This window comes from Dipteris shenzhenensis, chromosome 28 (genome assembly GCF_047967505.1).
Source record: "Dipteris shenzhenensis isolate YYH24624 ecotype China chromosome 28, Dip_SZ_1.0, whole genome shotgun sequence".
Taxonomy (NCBI): Eukaryota; Viridiplantae; Streptophyta; class Polypodiopsida; order Gleicheniales; family Dipteridaceae; genus Dipteris; species Dipteris shenzhenensis.
This window is the reverse complement of record NC_141623.1, coordinates 50,349,432-50,375,342: the sequence shown is the minus strand read 5'-3', so window position 1 is coordinate 50,375,342 and position 25,911 is coordinate 50,349,432. Positions and strand designations below refer to the sequence as shown.

The 25,911-nt window shown below is 47.6% G+C and overlaps 1 protein-coding gene across 2 annotated transcripts in view; it reads left to right on the top strand.

The window, feature by feature from the left end:
- The window catches only part of LOC147883687 (proteasome activator subunit 4-like), a 142,489-nt gene that overhangs the window by 70,413 nt on the left and 46,165 nt on the right, over positions 1-25,911 (top strand). For both annotated transcript variants that reach the window (XM_087399300.1, XM_087399301.1), the window contains exons 23-27: positions 1,925-1,968; positions 2,299-2,341; positions 2,549-2,706; positions 2,834-2,943; positions 3,127-4,013. In XM_087399300.1, the coding sequence (XP_087255426.1) occupies positions 1,925-1,968; positions 2,299-2,341; positions 2,549-2,706; positions 2,834-2,943; positions 3,127-4,013 (1,242 nt within the window). The remainder of the gene's footprint in view (positions 1-1,924; positions 1,969-2,298; positions 2,342-2,548; positions 2,707-2,833; positions 2,944-3,126; positions 4,014-25,911) is intronic.

The following is a 25,911-nucleotide window of genomic DNA, read 5'->3' as shown; positions in this document are numbered from 1 at the left end:
AAGAAGGAAGAGAAGGTCATCAGGACTGCAAGGAGAGCAATTACAGAGAAGGAAGGCGTATGTGGAACCTGTGGCTGCAGAATAAAAGAGAGCCCTCATTTTGCAGAAGATGTTATAGCATCAAAAGTGGAGCTGTGTGCATCTACCAACCCACTCATGTACCAAATAAAATTTAAGGCTTCCCTCTCTCTACTTTTTCTGGTTCAGGTATGCTTTTTGGGGTCCCATTGCACTTGCATCAAGGGATACCCTCTCAGAGCCAAAGTCTCTAGCAAGGCCCTCATAGGCCTTAGAATTGCCGTACGTCATTGAAAACCTTGGTTAGATAAGCCTAAACCTTCAGACAGAAAGATAATCAATATAGGTAATGCATGGCAAAAAAAAGAGGTGAGAATTGGCCCCACCAACCGTGTGTATGTTGTGCACTTTTGCCAAGGAGCTAACCACATGGGACAGCACCACCAGTCTCATAGCAATACCAGTGAACTCCATGAGTCATATGAGTGTGTGTCACATGCCAACAAGTCTGCAGATCTCACGTGCCCACTGTGCCAGTCTGGACAATCTGCCAAGTTGCATGAAATTGTCGAGACATGCAGGGAGGTTTTGTCCCAGATCTGATAGGAGGTTTTACACCTTTGAGGAGTGAGTGGTATAAATGTTCAGGAGACTCTCAGGTCGCCAAAGACAAATTAAAGGCTTTCCTTGTGGATTTGGGTTGTCGCATCTTCTTTTGGGTCACAGAGTATGGCATGAGCAGACATTATGCCCCACCACATTTGACTTGTTCTGATGTATCTCAAGATTGAGAACCCATAGTTTCTGGCTCCTTACAGCTTGTGTTTACTTGATTTTCTCCTTTTAAGGATTGTTTAGAGTTCTACCTCCCCTCATTTGTTGCAGTTCGGGACATGAGACAACCTATTTATGCTCTTTGATCCATTTTCCTAGAATGGAATACATTTCACTTTATCTTGAAGGATTATTTTGTCTAAAATTGTGTGAGTTCCAAATAAAGAAGCTTCTTGCAGACACTCTTCCTACTAGAGTAAGGTGCTGAGGTAAGAAGACATCAATTTCCATGTGGCCACTAAAATAACAGACATCGGAACTTAGGAATTCAAGCAAGGTGAAATTCCAATACAATTGGGAACATACTGCATGCTAGCATAGAAACCAAGGACTTGCGTGCTTGACAGAATGTCATGGTGGCTGCACTGAATCATTCGAAGGCTTCTACGGTAAGCTCCAAACGTTCCTACATCACTAAACTCAAATATCCTCTCTTAAAGATAAGGAGAGAGGCCCTCTAGACCCTGCTGTAAGGACCAGGAAAATATGTTCATAGGCTTTGCAAGGAAGAAGCATGGAAGCCCCATGCCAACCTAGGAAATAGTAAATTATCGCCCTAGGCCCATCTAATGATAACATTAATGAAGAATGAGGAGTAAAAGCTGAAAGGTCTCTAACATATTTACTAAAGCATATGCTCGAGGTCAACTTGATTGGAAGCTTTCTCAAAATCCAGTGGCAAGGTGGCAAAATTGTGAGAGGTCTTCTGGGCCAAACTATGACCTCCCAGAAAATATAGCTTTTGTTTTAGACAATCGACCTATAGGCTTGCTCTTAGAATTGCACTCTTCAAATGTAGTCTCGAAAGTAATACATTTGAGTTTCATAACCTATTGCATAATGGCATGCATAATGTTTCTAGTAAGAAGCCTATCTGATTCAAAGATAAGGATTTCTTGCATGCATTACAAAAACGTCTTTATATTTCGGATTTCAATAGCCTATACCTAGTATTTCATCTTTTATCTTTCTTTATAGCTCTTTTTGCCAAATTATCACAAATTTCACAAATTTCACAAATTTTCAATATATAGGTTACCAATAATATTGGTGGTGATCGGAATGTTTTCAGGACTGGACTGCTTTAACAACTTTCTTATTGGCTCTATTGGGCAGGTGATGCACTTACGAATCTGTTTTCGTCATGAAGTGTACAGAAATCAGCTTGTGCTTTATCAGAATTTTCTTTGGAAATGGATACATTAGTTCAGAAAATTAAATGCAACAAGTAGTGGGTACTTGTTTTCAACCCTACACCAATGAATCATAAGAACTTAAGCAACTATGATCTTTGCTGTTTCTTAGAGAAAATCGAGTGGACTGTTGTAGGTCTGTGCATGAATGTATAACTAATTATCAGAAAGTCGAAGCGCTGTTTAGGTGTACAACCTTGGATGAAATCTCATTAAGCATATTCTTTTGCCATCTGCTTGGGCGTTTTTGCAGCGCGCATCATGAATCTGTTGAAGCACAAGATGCCATAAATGAGGTTCTCTTCACCTTTCTTTCACTGTAATAAAATACTTAGAAAGAGATTTTGTGACTGCTACTTTTCACAATCCAAAAACTCCTACTGAAGTTGCAAAACACAACACTGCTTTATTATGATATCACAAGAAACAATAACAATTCCCAGAATAAATTATTAGATGGCTGTTGTGTGACTGCTTTGTGCATGTTTATGATTGGTGAGCAGCTTTTCGTCAGATTCAATACTTCTTTTGGTGGAGTTCCAGCAAAAGCGCATTCTAATCCAGGAGAGAGCAATGACAGTTCTGAATATATGACATACAGCAGTATGGTCTCTTATGTAAGAGATCTTTTGAATGGTGAATCCATAACAATACACTGGCGGTAGGTAGCTTGCAATGCTAGCTTATATACTAGGCAAATCAAATTTTAAGCCATGGTTTGTGTTCCTCTCAAATGATTGAATCATCTAGTGCTAATATTCCCTGTTTTGTTTGTAAATTCACTCCAGGTACAATTTAATGGCACATGGCATACTTTTATTTCTTGTGTTGCCTGTCTCATACCATGAAAAAACTTCTGAAGAAGAGATTGTTTTGAACCTGAGATGTGCAGTTGCTGGTTTGCTTCATACCACTACAATTCTCTTTGAATATCATTAAACATTATTTAATTAATGCCAACTTTTTCTTAAATTATTTTCAAGTTTTGAAGTCTTTTTTCATGATAAATCTATATATGTGAACATTAAATTATTTCAAACTTCTGGCTTTAAGATAATATTCAGCTTCGGTTCATGGATAGGTGGATTTTTGAACAATCTCAAAAGCGAACTTCCTCCACTGCGACCTCTCTCCGTGATTGCATTGCTTTTCCTTCTTGAAGCAACCTCTAGAAGGGAAAGAAACAACGGAGGCTTAGTGAGATTTTCAACTGAAGAAACATGTTACTCAGAAGGCAGCACATTATCGTTTGAGAACAGCATGGCAAATGTACTCCATGATCGAAAGTTTGGTGAAAATGTAGTAAATAAATTGGCAGTCGATCGACAATCTGTTGAAGATGGTTATGTTCCACAGCATATGTCTGATGCAGGATTGACATCGTATATGCCCACTTATATGCGCGAGTGGCCCCACACAAGAACATGGGAACCTGACATGGAAGGCAGGCAGTTTTCACCAACTTTTGCAAAGCTTTTCCAGCGGCTTGTTCAGAAGTTTGGTTCCACCATATTGAATGCACTCCACAGTCCATTGGAGGAGGCATCCACTGCTGCTGACGACCGTGGAAAGCAGTGCATTGCTGCTGAGATAATGGCAGGGCTCTTGCATTCAGATGTACAGTGTGTTGTTGCTGCCTGGGATGGGTGGATATGTCCATTGCTTCAGAAATACCTTTTATTACCTACTCTTGAATCAGCACCTGAGTGGGCAGCTTGCATTCGCTTTGCAGTAGGTGGGAAGGGAAGAAATGGAAGCCATGTCCCTGTTTTGCGTCATAAAATTTTGCAGTGTGTTGCTAATTGTCTTCCAAGTGAATCTTCAACGGTTTTGATAGCAAGGAAATTTATGTTCCTTCGCGCGGCTTTGCTTGAACTACTCCCAGTCTATTCATCATCATCAGAGATCTCATTTCAGACAGATCTTCTCAACGAATTAATACACCTGTTGGACCATCCTTCACCTCAGGTATTTATGGGCAGCAGCTTGGTTTCCTACTATCTGTATGCCTTTACAAGAAATAGCTCATACGTTGGGATGTGTTGTTTTCACAATTCAAATCTCTAAGCAACATGTAAAGATTGTGTAGTATGCCTACAACAATTATGCTTGTTCAACTTTTTTGCCCTTTGCTTTTGCCACTATATCTCTATAAATAAGATTTGACCTAATTAAACAGATCTTTCTGAATTAAATGTCATCTTTTGATAGCTTATCTAGCTTATAAAGTTGCTAGCTACCAAGAACAAATTCAGGTCATGCTTTCAATACAAGTAAATGAGTGAACCTGAGATCTAGTCCTGCTTATTCCCTGGATGCCCTATTAATGTGGCCTGCTTCCCCTACAACATTTCTTTCACCACCCAATTTCCCCCCTGTTGATGCCCCTTTGTTCTTGACAAAGAAAACTGCAGCTCTCTTGTTGTGTGCGGCCTGATTCTAATCAAGGTCTTGAACGACTACCTACAAAATCACCTCTTATATATTTCTAGATAAATCCAGGAACATGCCCAAACTCATACAAAGACATTGTTGTTGTTTTTGGTCTGCCCTGGGCAAAGGACTAAGCAATGGTGGAAGTTCTTATAAAAAGGAAAATTGTGTTTTGCTTTTTCAGAATTTCCTACAAATTTCAAGGTAAACGAATAAGGTGTTGTTAAAGCTACACTTCGTTTTGGCTACTGCTATCAGGCCATCACACCTCCCGTGGATTGTGGCCATGTTCAATCAGGTAGTGATCCTACTCACACTGTGTCCGCCTCCTTCCCCAAGTGATTTGTATATGCTCTAACGTGTCGTATACCTTTGTAGATCCGCATGTTTGCTTGCCCGCTTGCCCATCTGCAGCATTTCCTTTTGTTGCCTGCATAGATGAGGCCAAGACTTCTCGAGTCTCCGCAGACAGGCGGGCCCCAGTCACAGCTTATGGGCATACACTATTGGACATGGGCAGGATACATGATCTTATCATTTACATGGGCCCTCCTCAGGTGGGTTCCCTTGTTTTCTCCAAGGAGGGGGGTCCAGCATGGTTGACTACCTCAAGGGATCTCTTGCCTTCACTTCATACATTACTGATTTCTCCGTCTCACCAGCACCTCCAGGAGCAGATCACACTTATCTGTTTTTTCGTATTTCCACACCACTGCCCACATCACACACTATGCCATCACTTACACACACTACCTACCAGGACATACACTTTGACCACACACTCAAGCCCATGTACTCCACTCATCTAGGCGACGTGCTTAGAGACATACATCACATACCTCTCTTAGAGGATCGAGCCGCCTTGATCACACGATCTCTCTCCATGAGGCTGCCCTACACACTTTTCCACACACGACTCGATCCACACGCCCTCCACCTCTCAGTTCGGTACCCTGCAATAGCTGGTACGACGATGAGTGTAAGGCTTTACGTCGACAACTCCGACTCAAAACCAAGCATCATCTTCCAAGAGAGGCAGAGACGATACGTTAGTACCGCCATTTGATTCACTGGAAGAAGCAGGCCTTTGTTCGCCGAACGAAGAGGAGTTACTAAACATTTTGTTCAGTAACAACTCTAAAGACTTCTGATTGAGGTTTCTCGAACGAAGAGCCCCATCCCCCCTCACTGACACCACAACTCCACACTCCTATGCATGCACATTGTACAATATCCCTAACCAACCAGCACCCGACCTCTCACATGTAACTCGCCTCACTTCATGCACACTTTTCATAGCAGGTGGTGTCAAACACGCAGTTAAAAAGCTTCACAATGGCCGAGCGAAAGATCACGAGGGCCTATGCACTGAGTTCATTATTGTTCAATGGCAAGCATAAGAGCACATTCTGACCCTAGCAAAGCTCTTCAATGAAGCAGTTTGCATAGGCTTTCCACACACTTGGACCCTTCACACCATCACACCCATACACAAGGCAGGAGATTCCACAAGTCTTGTAAACTACAAGACCATTATGATGGGACATGTTGTCTCTAAGATCTATGCGTCAATACTCGACACAAGAGTTAGCATGGCTGCATAGCTTCATGGTTTCAGAGTCAAGGGGCAAGCACGCTTCCGAGTAGATCGCAGGACTATGGACCATATACTCACACTTAGGGGGGTCATCGAGGAGGCCATGGCCTGGAGACAAAGGGTGTATTTTTGCTCTGTGGATTTCTACAAGGCTTTTGACATGGTGCCGAGAGCCCGACTCATTAGACACTTACTGGAGTTGGGGTACGTTCAGGAGATCATTTGGATAGTCATGGCATCGTACCTACACGTACTCGTCCGTACCTGCTGCTTCCGTACTGCTCGCACCTGATCGTACAGCAAGTCCAGCACACACGTACCTGCGCTGACGACCGTACGATTTTCCTGCTGTACCTACTGTGCCATCGCCGTACGTACTTGCTTCGCAAACTTGCTTCCGTACAACATCGTACCTGCTTCTGTACAGCGTCGTACATGCTGTCTGTACAACGTCATACATGCTTCCGTACATTGTCCGTACCTATTACCGTACAGGTCCTGATACCGTACGACCTGCTTATCCGTACAATCTCTACTTGATCGTCTGTATTCATTGTACCAGCAGACATTTGCAGTCCTTTGCAGTTATTGGGGTATTTTCAGGTTCACAGTTGCTTGTGAAGCAAACATTGCAGACAGATCTGCAGATTTGGTCTGAAATTTGGGACTGCTGAAATTGCAAAATTGGGGCTTTCTGTGCTTTTGCCCCTTTCTGGTTGCAATTTCAAGCTCGAAATTTGGGGCTTTTGATTCTGCAGTACAATTTCTTGAAGAAATTTGGGGATTTTGTGATTACACTGCAATTTCGCAATGAAATTTGGGGCTTTTGCAGACAGAGCGCAATTCTTGCAACATTTGGGCTTTTGATCAAATTGCCCCTTTCCGGTTGCAATTTCGGGCCTATTTTGGGGCTTTTGTGTTGGGAGAGCAATTTTGGAGATTTCAGTTCTTACTGCCTTTCTTGAAGTGTTTTGCAGCACTTTTGGCAGATTCTGGAGAGCTTTTTATGCTTGGACAGATTTCTGACAGTGCAAGTGCTGAAATCTGAGTTGCATTTACAGCCACTGCTTGGCTGTGTTTTTTAGGAGTCATGCATTTCATTCCCAGTAAGGGAATTCAGTCTTGTATCTGCTAAAATCTCTTTCTCAGATATGGCCCAGCAAAAGCAGAATGATTTCCAGTTCGGTGGTCTTTCACAGGAAGACAAGTTGGATGGTACCAACTACTCCCTCTGGAGTTTTATGGTACGCAATATTCTGATTTCTCGCAATTTATGGGATTATGTGAATGGGGGTGAGATCCGACCAGCAGGTATGGCACCTAATACCCCTCCTCAGCAAGGAGGTGGAAGAGGTCGTGCACAGGGTGCAGCTGCAGAACAAGTTGTTGGTGCAGCTATAGCCACTACTCCAGAGCAGAAGAGATGGGATTCACGGGATGCCTTAGCTTTGTCATGCATCTCTCTTTCAGCGAAAAGATTTATCATTCCGCATATCCAGTCGTGTAAGACCTCAAAGGCAGCGTGGGATATCTTAGAGAGCATGTATGCAGCCCGGAATGATGCAAGGGTATCTTTCTTAAAAAGAGAGTTAAGTAATACACATATGGAAGAGGGTGACTCCATGTCAGTCCACCTCACAAAGCTACAGGATCTCAGAGAGCAGAATGCAGGAAAAGGCTTGCAAAAGAGAAGAAAAACAGCTCCGGTATGGCTGTTTCAGATTCAGCTCCTCATGCATCTGACAGTGGGGATGCTGCAGCCAACTTTGTCGGACAAGATTATGCCTTTTTATCTTGCATTTCAGATTCTAGGCTGGCTGCTCCAGATGCTCGGGATAGTACATCCACTTGTAATGATGATACATATGCATTTTTGACTTGCAGTTATGACTCTTCTACGGATGCATCTGCCTTCAGTGTCAATGAAACACTGAACACTTGGTATTTTGACAACGCTGCATCCAAGCATATCACTTCTAGGAAGTGTCTTTTTACTTCCTTGCATCCACCTCCCGTTGGTAAGAAAGTCACTTGTGCCAATAACTCGTCATATTCAGTACGTGGCACAGGAGAAGTTGAGCTTACTGCCATTGATGGCTCAGTTTTCAAACTTTCAGATGTCTTATATGTGCCTGGTATCACCAAGAATCTTCTTTCAGTGTCCACTCTTAACAGAGCTGGATTTCAGGTCATCTTTGAGGATGACAAATGTGCTGTCGGAGACAGGGAAAATGATTATGCCTTAAGATTATCTGGTACTCTGCTGCGTGGGCTTTTTCAGCTTGATCTTTCTGAGAAAAGAGCAGCCCATGCTCTTGCAGTTTCTTCCCCTACTGCTGCCATGCAGAATGCAGAATTATGGCATGCCCGATATGGCCACATGCATTACAACAGCTTGATGACACTTCAGAAGCACTCTATGGTGGATGCATTGCCACCTCTTGAGATACCTCCTCCACATGCCTGTGAAGGGTGCATTTTAGGCAAGATGCATAGATTCCCCTTCAAAAAGGATGGTTCTGTTAAAGCTGTCCGCAAATTACAGCTTATACACAGTGATGTCTGTGGTCCCATGAGGACTCCATCATTGGGTGGTCATCTCTACTTTGTTACCTTTATTGATGATTACTCCAATTTCACTTGGGTCTTTGGACTGAAGCGCAAATCAGAAGTGTTCATGGTGTTTAAACACTTTTCAGCCATGGTTGAAAATGAAACTGGACTCAAGATACAGACATTGCGCACAGATAGAGGTGGGGAATACTTGTCTGCAGATTTTGATTCTTTTCTGAAAGGCAAGGGTATTGTGCATCAGCTCACAGTGAGGCTGACCCCTCAGCAAAATGGCAAAGCTGAGAGGAAAAATAGAACTCTTATGGAGATGGACAGATGTATGCTGAAAAGCAAACACATGCCTCACAAATTCTAGCTTGAAGGTCTGATGTGTGCCAACTACATTTTAAATCGGGCTCCCACTAAGGCTTTGAAAACAAAAACTCCCTATGAGGTCTGGAATGGGAGAAAGCCTTCAGTGGATCATTTCCGAGTCTTTGGATGCCTTGCATATGCTCATGTGCCAATTGAATTTAGGCACAAGTTGTCAGATAAGGCAATTAAGTGCATATTTGTTGGGTACAGTGCAGAAAGCAAGGGGTACCGTCTCTACAATCCTGCTACACGCAAAATCATTATCAGTAGAGATGTGATATTTGCAGAAAATTGAGCTCACACTTAGGCTGAATTTCATATGCCTTCTTCTTCAGAGGATGTTTTTGAGGGGTTGCTACTCATTGCCTTGGGTTCCCCTGCTGATATTTCTGATGCAAATCAGAATTTACAGCCACCTCCCGATGCTTCAGTTCAGACACAGGATGTCTTGCCACCTCCACAGGCAGTGGAACAGGTGGTGTAGCAAGAAATTGCAGACATACATGCAGCAAAAACAGTCCCATACTGGCTGTTACAGACTCTCAGGGAGAGTAAGATTGATGCTCCATTACCTGGCAGGACTCGCAGTGCAGCAAGGCACATGGAAGGTGCTAATTCAGTGGAATCAGCATATGCAGGTACTCTTCTTGATGAGGAGGAGCCTGCAACATTCAAAGAAGCAAAGGACAATGTGCATTGGATGAATGCCATGCATGATGAGTTGCAGTCCATTAAAAAAAAGTCAAACTTGGGATGTTGTAGACTTGCCACCAGGTAAACATGCCATTGGCACACGATGGGTTTTCAAGGTGAAACGAAAGCCAGATGGCTCCATTGACAGATACAAGGCAAGACTGGTTGCTAAAGGCTATGCTCAGAAAAAGGGCATAGATTATGAGGAGACATTTGCTCCTACATCCTGGATGACCACCATCCGATCTATTATTGCAATGGCTGCACATTTTGAGTGGAATGTTCCTCAGTTGGACATAAAAACAGCCTTCTTAAATGGAGACTTGCTGGAAGAGGTGTATGTCAAACAACCTCCAGGCTTTGAAATTACAGCAAATGCACTTCAGGTATGCAAGCTAAACAAAGCTTTGTATGGGCTGAAACAGGCCCCTCGTGCATGGTATGCCAAGATTCATGCCTTTTTGACCAGCAAGGGGCTGCACAATAGTCCTACTGAGAGCACCCTCTACATCAAGATGGATGGGGGGGAAATTTTAGTCATCCTTCTTTATGTCGATGACTTACTGCTCACAGGGTCCAATGAAGATAAAATTGCAGATTTCAAAGCTGATTTGCAGACCAACTTTGACATGTCAGATTTGGGGCTGCTTCACTTCTATTTGGGGATCCAGTTTTCTCAAGAGAGACGTGGCACTGTTATGTCTCAGTCCAAGTATGTGCAGAAACTCTTGGACAGATTTAACATGCATGATTGTAAGCCCATAGCCACTCCCATGGAGCCGGGGCTGAAACTCATAATGCATGATGCAGGAGAATTAGTTGATGCCACACTTTACAGTCACGCGGTTGGATGCCTCATATATCTCTGCAACACTAGACCTGATATTCAGTTTGCAGTATCTCAGGTGAGCAGGTACATGCACAGCCCAAAAACTATGCATTGGCAGGCAGTTAAGCGCATCTTCCATTATTTGCAGGACACGAAGTCTTTTGGCTTGTTATTTCCCCGGGGGGGTGACTTGCAGATGCATGCCTACAGTGATTCAGATTGGGCTGGTGATTATGACACTAGGCAGTCCACTAGTGGCAATTGTTTCTTTTTGGGTAAATCTTGCATTTCCTGGCTGAGCAAGAAACAATCTACAGTGGCTACCTCATCATGTGAAGCGAGTACAAGGCAGCTTTCATAGCAACAATTGAATGTGTCTGGCTGCGACGTCTATTTGCTGATCTTCATCTGTCTTTGGAGGGTCCTTCTCCAATTCTCACTGATAGTCAGAGTGCCATTGCAGTGGCAAAGAATCCAGTGTTTCATGCTCACACGAAGCACATTGAGGTTCACTATCACTATGTCAGAGAGAAGTTGCATGCAGGAGAGATCAGTATGATCTTTGTGTCCACACATGACAACGTTGCAGATATTTTCACCAAAGCACTACCACGTGAAAAGTTTGAGGCATTTCGCAGTGCCCTGAACTTATATCCGTTTGGTGATTGATCAGCCTTGTACATGACATTGGCACTGCAGGGGGATGTTAGAATTATAGATATAATTCAGCAGTGACCAATGTAATTTAATAAGCTAGTTAGGGGCACTTTTCCCTCTTTAAGAGGTTTTTCCCCCTAACCGCAGTTAGTTCACTAACTATGGTTAGTGACTACTAAGGTTTTGTCACTAGGACAAAACCTTATCTCTCACTCTTTCAGTTGTACTCTTTCACACTCTTCTATTGCAACCAAACTATCAAGCTTTCAGCTCTCAAGCTCACTCTCTCTTGCTCTCTCTCTCTCCCCAAACACTCACATCCAGGTCATCACATATCTCTTCCGCATTCGATAGTATGAGTCTTGCACCACAGGGCGACATAGGCTCCCTTGGCTGGCTTTATGCTCCTCCATGACATTGGCAATAGAGGGTAGACTATAGGTGTTGGTAAGCATGCACTTGCAGATGGTTTGAGAGCCTTGGGCTCAATATAGACAAGCTACCTCCCTTCTACTATCGCGTTGAGGCCCCCTCTATCTCACTCACATATCACGAGGTGAACCGAGTCATCCAAGAGGATCTCCTAAAGCTACACACATCTAGGACCTGGTTAGCACCTCGGCAGCTCCCTGTGAAGCTCAACTTCTACAAAGACCATTGCCTACAGATTTGTGGAGGGCTTCATCGACCCACCAGGATACATGCAAATCCACCTCCCTCACTCCATGAGGATCTCGATTGGGCAGTTCCGCGTCTCATCACACTGCCTACGTATAGAGAGTGGTCGAGACAGCTCGGAGATGCATCTCCTAACATCTATGTATGCCCACCTGCTCCTGCGAGCCCTCCCCCTCCCTCCCGCAACCTCTACCCCCCCCTAGCTCACCCCCGCCTCGACCGCCCTCACCCCCTCGCCCTCCGCCTCACCCCTGCCTCGGCCGCCTGCACCCCCTCGCCTCTCCGCTCTCACCCCCTCGCCCCTCCGCCCTCACCCCCTCGCCTCTCCGCCCTCACCCCCTCGCCTCTCCGCTCTCACCCCCTCGCCTCTCCGCCCTCACCCCCTCGCCTCTCCGCTCTCACCCCCTCGCCCCTCCGCCTCACCCCACTGCGCCCTCACTTGCCCTCCCCCGCCCTCACCCCTCGCCTCTCCGCCCTCATCCCCCTTTTCCCTACGCCCCACCCCGCCCCCTCGCTACGCCTCACCCCCCCTAGCCTCTCCGCCTCACCCCCCCGCCCCCTCGCTTCGCCCGCCCCCCGCCCCCTCGCTACGCCTGCCCCCCGCCCCTCCCGCCCTTCCGCCCCGCCCCTTCGCTTCCGCCCTTCCGCCCCGCCCCCTCCCGCCCTTCCGCCCCGCCCCGCCCCGCCCCACCCCCACTCCCGCCTCTTCACCTGACCCGCCCTCCATCCTCAGCCCCCACCCCCGCCACCTCCGCCTCCCGGCCTCTCGCCCTCCTTTCCACCGCCCTCCGCCCTCCATCCTTCCCGCTCTCCGCCTCCGCTCTCGCCTGCGCCTCCGCTTCCCCCACCCGACTCACGTCGCCCCGGTTCGCCTCACCCGTCTTCTTCACACCCAGGCTCCACCCCCCCGCATCTATCCCCCCTTTTTGGGTGGCAGCCTCTTCTTCATCGGAGGTCTCGCAGTTTGTCTTGGCGGTATGGCGGCTCCCTGCCCGGAACCGGAGGCCCAGTCAGACCCTCCCTCTCCAGATGCCTACCGCGTTATCTTGACAGAGCAACAATCGTCTCGGGTTCAGGAGGTTGCCAATGACTTTGCCCTTACCTCTGTCTATGGCAAAGTCATTGGACATTCCCCCTCCAGATCAGCCATCAAGGACTGGCTCCAGTCCACTCTCATGCTAGAGGACGGCCACATTGAGGAGGTGGCCCTTATGGGAAGGGGCATCTTCTGGCTCAAACTCTCCAATGCGAAAGCTGCGAGCAACCTGATTGCTGGTTCCCCCACTTCTGTGGATGGAAAGATCATTATGATAGTCCCTTGGTACCGTGGATTCAGTGCAGCGGATTTTGATGCTCGGTTCCGCATACCTCGCCATCCAGTGACGCTAGTTTTTCCAGGTCTTGCTGCTGAGCTGCGGCCGATTGTCAGGGACCTGGGCTCCCACTTTGGCTAGGTTATGCACGACACTTTCGCCGACGCGGTGACTACGGCAGGAGCCCCCCGAGTCCGTGTGGCTGTGGCGGACCCTGCGACTCTCCCTGCAGTGATCGAGATCGTGACAGATGCCGGCAGCATCACCCAGAGCATGGTAGTCACCGGACAGCCAGGCCAGTGCCTGAGGTGTCACGGCTTTGGGCACTTGGCTGCTATTTGTCCACGATTCGCCAGTTCCTCTCGGCCCCCCCCGCCCCCTCCCCCTCCGCCCCCTCCCCCCCCTCCGGGCAGCCACGTCAGGAGGAGCAGAGGCAGCCGGAGTCCGGTCCAGAGTTAGCTGGCGGTTGGACTGAGGTCAGAAGGAAAAGAGGAAAGAACAAGAAGATTTCCGATAAAGGCAAGGAGGCATAGGTTACCCAACCTGCAGCAGCACCTCAGAGACCTGACAGGCAGCCGCCCCAGGGTCCTGGGAGAGCAGCTTCTTCGACGGTAGCCTGCCCTCCACAGCCTCAGGTCCCCCTCTCTTCCGCTCCCCAGCCCCTTTCCACTCAGTCCCAGCCCCTTCCCCAGTCGCACCCCCCTCTTCCCGACCCGCAGCTTCAGCCCCCGCCTCTTCCTCTTCAGTCTCCTCCTCTTCCTTCTCAGCCCCAGTCCCAGGTGCAGCCCCATCCCCCCCCCCGCCTCTCTCAGCTCTCCTGCAGTGTCAGTTGTACCAATGGTTCCTCAGCCGAGGGCAGCCCCCACTCCCCTTCCTCCACCCCCCCCCCTAGTCGCCTCCGTGGAGTCTGAGTTGCCTACCCCCCAGCCACCTCCCCCTTCCCCTCCACAGGCAGGACACCCTGAATCTACACCACCACTGGAGCAGGCTTCCCTGTCCGCTAGCCCCTCAGTTGCAGACTCTGGTGGGCCTCAGCTTTAGGAGACAGAGCTTCCTCGCGACTTTTACAGATCTGGCCCCTGGGACTATTTGGATGTGGCCAACCTTGGGACCTTCCCTGCTTGTCTCGACATCAATATCTTCCTGCTCCGCAAAGGGGCGGATGGGAAGATCGCAGCCTTGGCCCCGAGGGATGGCCCTAGCTTTGCTTTCACGTTCCTCAACGACGGCACCGAGACTTGGACAGACGACTCGGTCTGGGAGGCTCTCAGAGAGCAGACGCACGCTCAGGTTTGCTCCTGGATAGGCCCGTCCGGTGGACAGCTTCTCGAGACTCAATGGTCCGAGGGTGACGTGCGCCTGCGGTGGCGTTGCGCCGCCAAACGCTTCAGATTGATTGTGATCCTCAGGCCCCCTCTGTCATGGCCCCTCCCCCAGGATGTCAGAGCCTGGACCCCTCAGAAACTCCGAGCCTTCTACGGGATGACTACTTCAAAGATCTCGAGTTGGCTCGAGAAAGCATTTGCTCATGGCACCAAAGGCCTCTCGCCTTTGCTAAAGGTGTTGAAGAACGGGCAGGACGACCCCGCCTCCCCCTCCAAACCTTCTCATAAGCGTCAGCGCCTCCACTCCGAAATGTCAGCTTCTTCATCGACATCTTCCGCGAGCAGACAGTTGTTCGCAGCCTCCCAGTCTCACCATGAGCCTACACCTTGTCTCCTGGAATGTGAACGGGTTTCATTCTTCTGGCACCCATGGTCCTAGGAAGCTCATTTTGAGACAGGAACTTCAGCCAGCAGTGATTGGTCGTTTGGATATACTTCTGCTCCAGGAGCACAAGCTTTTTGTGGCTCATTCCCGTAGCTGCGGGAAGATTCTCCCTCGACGTTCTCACACGTATTGGGAGCCCTCAATCGGCGCACAGGGGAGGAGTGGAGGTGTCTGTACTTCCGTGTGCGAGCAGTTAGCCTAGGGATTTTTTGGTCATGGCAAGTTGATCCCAGGCCGTGCCCTTTGGGTAGGCCTGGAGTTGGAGGGTTCTAGAATAGGAATCCTCAACATTTATGCTCCCACAGACCTCCGGTGCAGAGCCACCTTCTGGAGGACACTCACAGGGATTCTCCCAGACATGGATTCCTGGATTGTTGGAGGTGACTTCAACAATCTGGAGACCTTGGAGGACCAGCAGGGCAGAGGACCAGAGTTTACAGGCATGTCTCAGGCAGAGCAGTCCGCTTGGGACTCATTTATCTTTGCGACAGGAGGTAGGGACAGCTGGAGAGACCCGTCCTTCCGTCGTTGGCACGGGAGCTTGGACTTCTCGTGGGGCTTCCGCAGGGAAGGAGGCAGACTCCTGGAGAGGCTGGATAGATTTTATGTCAGTGATTGGGCCATCAGCAGAGGCGGTCAGGCGGGTATAGTTCCAGGGACGACACTTTCTGACCATGCGCCTGTGCTCTTATCATTAGACTCGGCAGTTCAGGCCCTTCCCCCCATTCGTGCCGGATTCCGGACTCCATCTTCTCGAGGGAGGATGTGCGCAGCAGTATCGGTAGCCTATGGGACAGAGATTGGGGCGAGTGCGTGGATCTGGTTGATTCAGTGGCGCAGGCTTTGCAGGAGTCCAGCCAGATTTGCCAGCTCACAGCCCTACAGGTTCGACAGGAGTGGTGGGGCAGAGAGAGAGCTCTTCGGAGGGACCTCGCTTCCATTCAGCGACTCCAGCAGGCAGCCCCGGGCTCGGAGGAGCTTCGGATCCAGGCCCTTCGAGCCAGAGCCCTTCTTGAGGAGACTCTCCAACGCCGTTCAAAGTTTTCCTATCACGCCTCTCTCTCTTTCTGGGCTCGAAAGGGCGACCGGATGTGCAGGGAGTTCTTCAGGACGCATGGCCAGAGAGCAGCAGGTAGCTACGGAGTCTTAGGACAGCGGAGGGGCACATCGTTACTGATCCGGGTGAGGTCTTGGGGTTGGCTACCGACTTCTACAGGACTCTTTTCCAGCAGGAGCAGCTTGCCCCTCGCACTTGACGCTCCCGTGAGGAGGTGTGGAGGCACATTCCATCCCTGGTCCAGCCCAGCATGCAGTTACGGACGAGATGTTGGAGGCCTTGATGGCCATTGACGGGCAGAAATGCCCTGGCGAGGATGGGCTATCCCGAGCTTTCTTTACCTCCTTCTGGGATCAGATCCATCAGCCCCTCCTAGCAGCTCTCCAGAGGATTTTCAGCAGCGGATATATGCCAGAGAGCCTCTCCTCGGGAGTGATTTGCCTCATCCCGAAGGGAGGAGATCGACAGGAGATCCGTCAGTGGCGCCCGATCACCCTCCTCACCACTGCCTACAAAATCCTTGCCAAGATGATCAGTGCCAAAGTTCGGCCTCTACTTCCAGACCTCATTCATGACACTCAGACAGGCTTTGTCCAGGATCGCAGTATCCTGGATAATGTCTTCACCTTCTCAGAGGTGGCAGAGTGGGCTCGGCACAGTGGGTCACATTTAGCCATCCTACTTCTTGACTTTGAGAAGGCCTACGATCGAGTGCACTGGTCCTTCCTGGAGGGTACTCTGGAGCGACTAGGTTTCCCAGCAGGATGGATTCAAGGTATTTCAACGTTATACAGGACAGCTTCTAGCAGGGTCATCATTGGCGGCAGGATGGGAGAGCGTTTTCGTTTGGAGAGATCAGTGCGTCAGGGTTGCCCCCTTGCTCCTTACCTGTTTCTCTTCTTCGCAGAGGCTATGACATACTACCTTCGGGCGAGGTCTACCGGGATCCGGGGTGTTCGCCTTCCCCTCAAGGAGGACACAGAGCTCCTCGACTCGGAGTATGCAGATGACACAGCACTGTATGTCCAGGATGATGAGATGATGCTGGAGAGGGTGAGGATGGCCCTAGAGGTCTTCTGTTCGGCAGCCGGTGCGAAAATCAACTGGAACAAATCAGTTGGTTTTCTCACAAACCCTGGGGCGTGCTCTCAGTGGGGGAGGTTTTTGGGTTTCAGGTGGATCCCGCGGGGACAGACAGCTAGATATCTCGGCTTTCAAGTCGGCCTGGATATCACGCCAGCTCAGTAGTTTCTCCCAGTGCTAGATTCCATTCGACGGAAGCTGGCTTTCTGGAGCACTGCTAAGCTCTCCCTTGCAGGTCGTGCTCTGGTAGTCAACCAGGTCCTCCTAGCCACGGCTTGGTATGTGGCTTCCTGTTGGTGTTTCTCGAGATCCAGCGTGGCACAGCTTAGGAGGTTGGTTCGGAACTTCCTGTGGTCCGGGGGGGATGGTCTCAGAGATACCAGAGCTAGGGTTGCTTGGCAGACAGTCATTCTTCCGCAGGCTGAGGGTGGCCTGGGGGTCATTGATCCAGAGCTTCAGAGTCAGGCCCTGCTGGGCAAGCTAGTTATCCGCGGTTTGACCCCGGGGGGGCAAACGTGAAAGATGTTACTTCAGCAGGGGGCCGGTTCTTGTGTCCCGCGTCGAGGTGGAGAGTGGCTACCGTCCCTCAGGTAGATCTTCACTTCCGCCCAGCTCACTCAACCCCGCTCCCCACTCGTTCGTAGCCTCCTCATGGTTTGGAGGCGGCTCCGCCTCAGTCTCATACAGTCCCCTCCTAGCTGTCAGGAGGAGATCGATCGCCAGCCGCTTATCTGGAACGATCAGGTCAGAGATGCCGAGGGCCTTCAACTGGGGGAGAGATCACACATCAGGTGGGACAGCTGGATGCGGGGGCCAGCCCGTTCCCTTCGAGTTTGGAGGGACACGTACAGACATTTGGAGACCGCTGATCTAGCAGACGCAGCTGGAGGTGCCCGTGGAGCTCAGGCGAGACGTACGGAGATAGACGGAGCGATTCTAGCTGATTGGTTGGTTCCACCCGAGTTTCAGATCCTCATGCCTGGTGATGACCGTTGGCTGGAACAGTTCACCCCCCGTGGCATCCCACTGGTGGTTGCAGGTCGGATGGACGACTCCTCTGTTTCCTTCTTCGCGGTTATGGGGGACGGCCGACTCAGGAGAGAGGATGTGCTCATCGACCCCCTACTCCCATGGCAGAGGGTTCGGGTCGTAGGCCTCGTGGGGAAGGTTTGGCGGACCGATCCTAGCATAGAGCAGGATCAGCTGCAGCTTTGGCGACTCTAGCTCTGGGAGGGGCGGGCCTTGTCAGAGCTTGATTGGGACCCAGGAGAGTGGAGATGGCCAGAGATTGTGACAGATCAGGGGCCGACCTCTTTCTATGCCTACAGCACGACATTGGGCAGGCGAGTTCTCGGGAGGATGCAGAGCCGCCCTCCCACCCAGCGGCCCAGTTGGTATGCTCAGGGTATCTCCAGGTTATTTTTGCAGGCCTTCTGGAAGGCCTTGTGGGAGAGCTGGCGGCCGCGGAAGATCTCCTACTTCCTGTGGCTTCTCGCCCACAAAGGTCTTCCAGTGGGGAGCTGGTTGCGGCAGATAGGTCAGAACGGACGTTGTCAGCTCTGTCATGAAGACGAGGAGTCACCAAAACGCTGCCTATGGAGCTGCACTCGCGCCCAGGAAGTGTGGAGGTGGACCTTCGGGATCCTTACTCGCGCAGCACCGGAGCTAGGTTTGATCACTTGGGACGCGTTCTGCTGGTGCAGCACCGCACCTGGTTTTCATCACTTGTTCGAGGCATGTCAGCAGGACCCCACGTTCCTTATCACACAGGGGACGTGGGGGCCGCTCGAGAGCATTCCGCCGCACCTAGCAGAGGCTGGCACAGGATCTCAGGAGAGGCAGCCAGTCTGGGAGATTATTAGCAGCATCGCAAGATGGCACATTTGGACCTCACGCTACGCGCAGATCCTCGGTGGCACCTCCTTATCGACTGCCCAGATCATGACTGACATCTGGAGTGAGATTATACACACCCTCAGAGGCCAGTGGGACCAGATACAGGGAGACTCCCGGGCCGGCCGGGAGAAGCGGAGACGTTTCCTCCGGGTTTGGGACACACAGGGCCTCTTCTTCGAGCATACTTCGTAGGGCCTTCAGTAGCGCTACTCACCACCTCCCTGGCTGTTCATTCACACTCACCTGATCCCTCCGTGAGAGAGAGCTTTACTTTTTTGTTACCTTTTGGGCTGCGTCCGATTTGTGAACGCAGCCCGTCAGTTGCAATGCTGACCTCATGTATCTTGTTTTCGAAGTAATATAATTAGCACTGTTTTTTCGGCAAAAAAAATAGAGTGTGGTCGAGTGGAGGGCATACTAAGAGAGAGATGCATCTATATGCCCTGTGTGATTCTCGAGAGATCGAGTCAAAGGAGCATTTTGTTGGGAGAAGTATGGTCAAGGGCTTGCTCTATGATGCATGTGTGCATCTAGGGGAGTCACATGTGTGTGTGTGTGTGTGTGTTATAGAAGCACATCTAGTGCTATGAGGTGTCTAGTGTGTGACCTAAGTGATGATGTAAGCCAAAGGCCCCCACATGGGAGGTTCCTTTAATTAAGGTCAGTCCCACTGATGTAGGGGCTGATTGCCACTGATATAGGGGAGGTGCCTACACCATCCTCTCTTTCTATATAATGGAGGACATTCCTTCATTCTAATACATGGATTTTGCCTCACTTGAGCTCTCTCTCTTTATGCCATGATGCATCTCTTCTATCCCACACTCTTCTACATTTGGTATCAGAGCTGGTAGGCTTTGGAGAACTCATTTTGGTAGTGCCACCTCATCATCTTCTCCATCACCTCCTTTTGAGCTTTCTTCCTCCTTCCTCTTCAGAAATGGCTTAGCTCTGTTCTCCTCATCCCTTGCGTCTTTTGCCAAGCCCTCCTAGCTGAAGACTCTACCCTATGAGGCGCTCCTCTGGCTCAGAGCATTTCCCCAGAGATGGAGTATATTACCCGCGCTGATCCAAGGAAGGTCTGACGAAAAAACGCGCAATTCTGCCTATCTGCTCAACCATTGTCAGAGCCCTTCATCACAAGTTGGTCCATGCCTAGAGTCTGCTACTGGTGAATTTTGAAGGCCAATGCATGCTGGAGCAAGGAGAAATCAAGGAAAAGACAGTCAAAGAAGGCGCAGCTCTCCCAAACAAGAAGACGCACTATTTCGCCTATGCTCTATGTTGAAGCTACCTTGGTATTCAAGCTTTAGATTTGCACAGAAAGCCCTCTCAAACTCTTCTCCAGTTGTGTGAATTATGCCCTCCAAGTTGAGCTAGTCTTCTGCAAAGCATTTTTTACAGTTTTGGACATTTGATGCTAGAGTAAATGCTAGAGTGATGTTTGAGGATTGAAGTAATGCTAAAGTACACATCAGAGAATGCAATTTCGGATTGAAATTCAGTTGGGACTGATCTCTTGTCAAAATGCCAAGCTCTGAAGGTTCTTCCGATGCTAAGCAGTTGAAGAAGACTACAAGAAGGACAAAGTTCAAAGTGAAGAAGACCCCAGCCAATAAATTTTGGGAGAAGCCAACTAGGTATGAATATGCTAAACAATTAGGCTTTTCTAAATTTATCTCTAGCAATCTACATTGTATGGTGAGGGAGATTTCTTTGTTCAACAAGATTAGTCATCTTGTAAGAGAGCAGACACTGCCTGAAAAAGGTAAGACCCTCTCATGACTACTTATAAAATTGACAAGTTCAATGGCCAAGGCTTCCTTACTTGGCAGATGAAAATAAAGTTTATGTTTATGAAAGAAAATCTATGGTACTTAGTCAAGGAAGGAACTCAATCCTCTTAGGAAGGTGAATCAACTACAACCAAAGGTAAAGGAAAGGGCACTGACTCTACTTCTACACCTGCAGATGCAAAAAGGATAGAGAAATCCTATGCAATCATTGCATTAGGTTTGAGAGATGATCATGTACACCACATTTCGGATTTGGAATCCCCTTTTGAAGCATGGCATAAGTTAGACATATTATTTAGTGCTAGCTCTCATACTTCCAAATTAAATCTGAAAATTAAGTTCTTTGAACTTAAAATGGAGGGAGATAATGTTGTTGCACATGTCAACACTATGAGGAGTCTTATGACACAACTAGCCTCAATTAATTCTCGTCACTGAGAATGATGCTATGGCAGTGCTTTTAAAGAGCCTGCCTCAAGACTTTGACTATGTGATTACTACTTTGAAGAATCTTCCTCAACCCACATTAGAAGGCATCATCAGTGCCTTACAAGAAGAGGAAAGAAAGAACACTTCAAGAATGGGGCAAAATGCACACAAAAGCACTTGCAGTGAAGTTTTCAAGAAGCAAGTACAAGGCTCGCAAACACTGTGGGAAAAACAATGAGAAGGATTGTTATAAAATCAACCCTTACTCTTATTGTGGTAAGAATAATCACTCTAAAAAGTTTTGCAATGAGAAAAAGAGGACTATGACAAATCTGGTTGAAGAGAGAACTCCATCAACAAATGAAGCATCCAACTTTGTGACAGAAGACAAGGACTTTGCCTTTTGAGCAACTTGTCTTTGAATTTTTGTTTATCATCACTTTGTCAAATTTTGAGATTCTCTGCCTGAAGTAGTACTCCAAAAAGAATGTCATGTGTTTTGTCTTTTGTAAATCACCTCTGGTCACCATATGATGTAGTCCATGTGATATGTGTTTGCTCTATCCAATTTTTGTAAACCTTGACCCTTGGGAACCTTTGCTAGCATGAGATCCTAGCCATAGATTTATCCTTGACCACCATGAGATGGCATGTGTGACCACCATGAGATGGCATGAGAAACTATGTGACTAGATGAATCCTTGACATTGCAAGAGGCAAACCCTTGAAGGGGGGTATGTTGGGATAAGTATGGTCAAGGGCTTGCTCTATGGTGCATGTGTGCATCTAGGGGAGTCACATGTGTGTGTGTGTGTGTGTGTGTGTGTGTGTGTTGTAGAAGCACATCTAGTGCTATGAGGTGTCTAGTGTGTGACCTAAGTGATGATGTAAGCCAAAGGCTCCCACATGGGAGGTTCCTTTGATTTAGGCCAGTCCCACTGATGTAGGGCTGATTGCCACTGATATAGGGGAGGTGCCTACACCATTCTCTCTTTCTATATAATGAAGGACATTCCTTCATTCTAATACATGGATTTTGCCTCACTTGAGCTCTCTCTCTTTGTGCCATGATGCATCTCTTCTTCTACCCCCCACTCTTCTACACATTTCGCTTTCAAGTGCCCGGTATACTACAAGATTAGAAACCGGTATCATTGCCTTTTCAGAGACTGCTTCGGCTCCCTACCTAGCTTCCCACCCTACCTAGACCAAAGATGCTTGGCAACTTTCATTCATGAGGCTGTACGGCATAGAGAGCGGTTGCTCAGAGCACGTAGAGGAGATCATGGCACACACCTAGACGCCACCCAAAGTATGATCACTAAGTTTTTCCGGCCACATAGTACTGATCAGCGGGACTTACAGAGGTGGCGACCACATGGACCCGAGCTAGCCAGAGACACGCCAGACTCGCCAGCGCACTGAGGCATAGCTAGGGGACCTTACCTCCATGCTTACTAGACGAGAGACGCATGATCCACAGGAGTGACCGTGGCACTTGTTCGCCGCAGGGCTACAGCCAGGAGATCACAATGGATTGTACATGCTGATAGCCACCAATGCCCTATTACAGGATTTTTTCCCCTATAGCATCCTTACACATCGATGCCCTTGTCCTAGCATTAACACTCTCACCAACTTCCATGCAGAGAGTCTTTTCCCTTTTATGTACCGACACCATTATGGGCAGGATTATGGATTCTTGATTTTGTATGCATCGTGGGTGTTGACGTCTATTTAGTGGCTCCACCTATCAGTTCATTGTATCAGCTTCTTTAAGTCTCATAGACTCTTTTTGGTCTTCTAAAGACTTTAATAGCCTTTCTTTCTTTCTTTCTCAACGCTCGTAGTAGTCACATTTTTAGCATGATGAGAGTTGCTTGAAGAATTATTCAGGATGGACAAGGTGTATCAAAAATTGGCTCTGTTGTCGTTCAAACGAAAATCATTCTTCCGTCAATCTTAGGACTCACTGCACTTACAATGGGCATAATCGGCAAGTTGAAACATCTTAAGATTTTTGCTTTCATTTCTCTCTCGAAAAAGTAGTAAAATTTTGCCTAAGTCTTCTCTGAAATGTAAAATGCCTCTCGAAGGATTCAGCATCTTGATGTTTTTCCTTCCAACAAATACCCACCTTGCATACATTTCTTTCAGGCAGGCCATCTGGATGAATATCATTTATTCATTCATCTTGTTTTTTGTTCTTGCACATTCACTCCAACTAGGAGGGGCAAACCACTCGTGGTGCCTACGTTGATAGACAACAAAGGAGCTTCCTGAGGGAATCTAACGCAAGCAGCTAGTTCATGTGGCGAACACCCAAACCACCTAAGGTGCCGCTCCTCTCAAGCTCCCTCTTTGGAATCATATCGGTCGTAGTATGTACAATTCAAGAAGCTATTGTGATTCAAAGCATTAACGAGAAAACCTACAAGAAAAGACTCCAAAAACACAACACACTGCAATTTTAATCTCATGATAGTCACTCATACAGTTGAAAACCATAAACTCTATCATGCATAGCAAGGGATAGCTACTATGACATCCCTACCGACATCATCAGTGCCCAACGGTGGGTGTAGACCATAGTATAAACATATCTCTCACACATACAAATTTACATACCCACACATACTTCATCATCCATTCATACAAAGGCCTTCTTACCTAATTTCTATTAGCACTCTATAGGTGAAGGGAAAACTCAGCCGTGACAAAGGATAGCACTAAAGGAGAAGGCTAATCACAAAGTAGTCCACATTCTCTTTATCCAAGCTACAACTACTTGTGAAGATAGATTTCATTTTAGTCTCTCCCAAACAAGCATCTAGGCAAAAAAATGCTTCGATCCACCTCCTCCACTTAGGAGTAATCCATCTGAGAGATTAGTAGGCCACTTGAATACTCTTATTGAACAATCTATCAATAAAAATCTATCCACTAAGTGCCAACTATATGTCAACACTTCATACGAGGAAGTATCAACCTTTTAAAATCCTAAGTTCAAAGTAAAAGGGAAGGAATATCCCAAATATGATGGGATAAGAGATGAGGATAAACTCTTGAATTGGCTGAGGCAGCTTGAGCTGTATTTTTCAAGGAAACCTTGCTTTCGAAATATTGCATCTTGAAAAGGATGCCTTGTGGTGGTCGGAGTGGAAAGTAATTCCTGAATTGCTCGAAGTAACCTTTTTGCCTTTGAGATACAAGGAAAACCTCACCTTTAAAAAAAATTAAGGCAATATATGAAAGAGAGCGTGATGAAGGTCACGACAAATTTTCCAAGGTCACCACAGATTTTGGACAAGTTCCCTTACAAGTTAGGGAAGGATTGAGGAAGATAAAACTCGTTAAGTACACAACATGTCTCAAGCCAAGCATCCTTAAGCACACAAGCTGCTGTCTTCAGTCAAGCATCGGTAATGGCTTGAAATGTTTGCTCTAACCAAGTTGGGTGAGGCTATAAGCTTGCTGAAGTTGTGTGGAGAAATTCAAATATGAGAAGATTTGATACCATCAATGAAGCCTCCATATAAGACTAAAAAGCCTTATGGGATCATAAGTAGCTTGTTACATCAAATTCCCAAATGGGAGTAGCATCTCCATAGGAGTGCATAAAGCATTTCCACCATTATTATAAAAGCATAACTATTATTGTAAAGCTAACATAGTATAGCCATCATTACATTAGTTTAAAACTAAAAGTCTTTGGGGTTAGATTTATATTCCCTAAAAAGTGTTTTCCCTTCTTGTAAACAACCCATGTTTCCTCCTTCCCGGCTTCCTTTACTTTAGTAAGTGTCTAGATCTTTATTTAAGCTACTTCCGAGTGAGCTCTTTTGATATCGAGATCTTTGCGCCTCTTAATTTGTGAGCTTGCCTTAAAATCTTTATGTTTGCCACCTTGTTTCTACAATAATTTTGAGCATGTGACCCCTTTTGATAGATCCCATATATGTCTTCATACTCTCATCCCAAAGTGGGTATTTTTTCTATGAAGTCGTTGAACTTATCTTCTCGAAATCCTTACCATTATGCAGTAGTCTGCCAATTTATACAACCAAGCCATTATTGGATCTTGCTTTATGTTCCGTGATCTCCTCGTGAAGGTTGACCTTGTTAACTTTGTTGTCCACTTCTACTATCATCTCTTCTTTCATTGACTTCATTTGATGAAGAAGAAGAATGCCCTCCTATGCCCCTCCAGTGTGGGTCTAGGTGGACTCTTGCAGTCTCTGACAGATGGAGATCCGGAGACGGATGGAGCCTTGGTGGCAGAGGGTCATAGTAGTGGGCCGTCTGGGTAAGGAGTGGTCGATCGATCCTTCTCGCATCTTAGATCTAGATGTAGCTCGCTGGCGCTAATGGTTATGGGAGGGTCGTCCCCTTAGTGAGGTGCAGTGGGATCCAAGCGAGTGGTTTTTGAAGAAACATGTGGAGTGGGAGAGTACCACTCTAGCTCTAGGAATGCAAAAGAAAAATGGAAGGCATGATGGAAAATGGAAAATGGAAAGAAAGTACAAGTGCAAGGCAATAACCAAAATACTCACATGTAAATAAGGCTTGATGTTAACTGATCTCAATGACTCGAGACAAGTACAACACTATATAGTATGACACTAGACTCTAGAAAGCCATAGTGTATATGGGATAACTCCCAATATGACACGTGGCATATCTAGGACTCGCTAGACTCTAAAACAC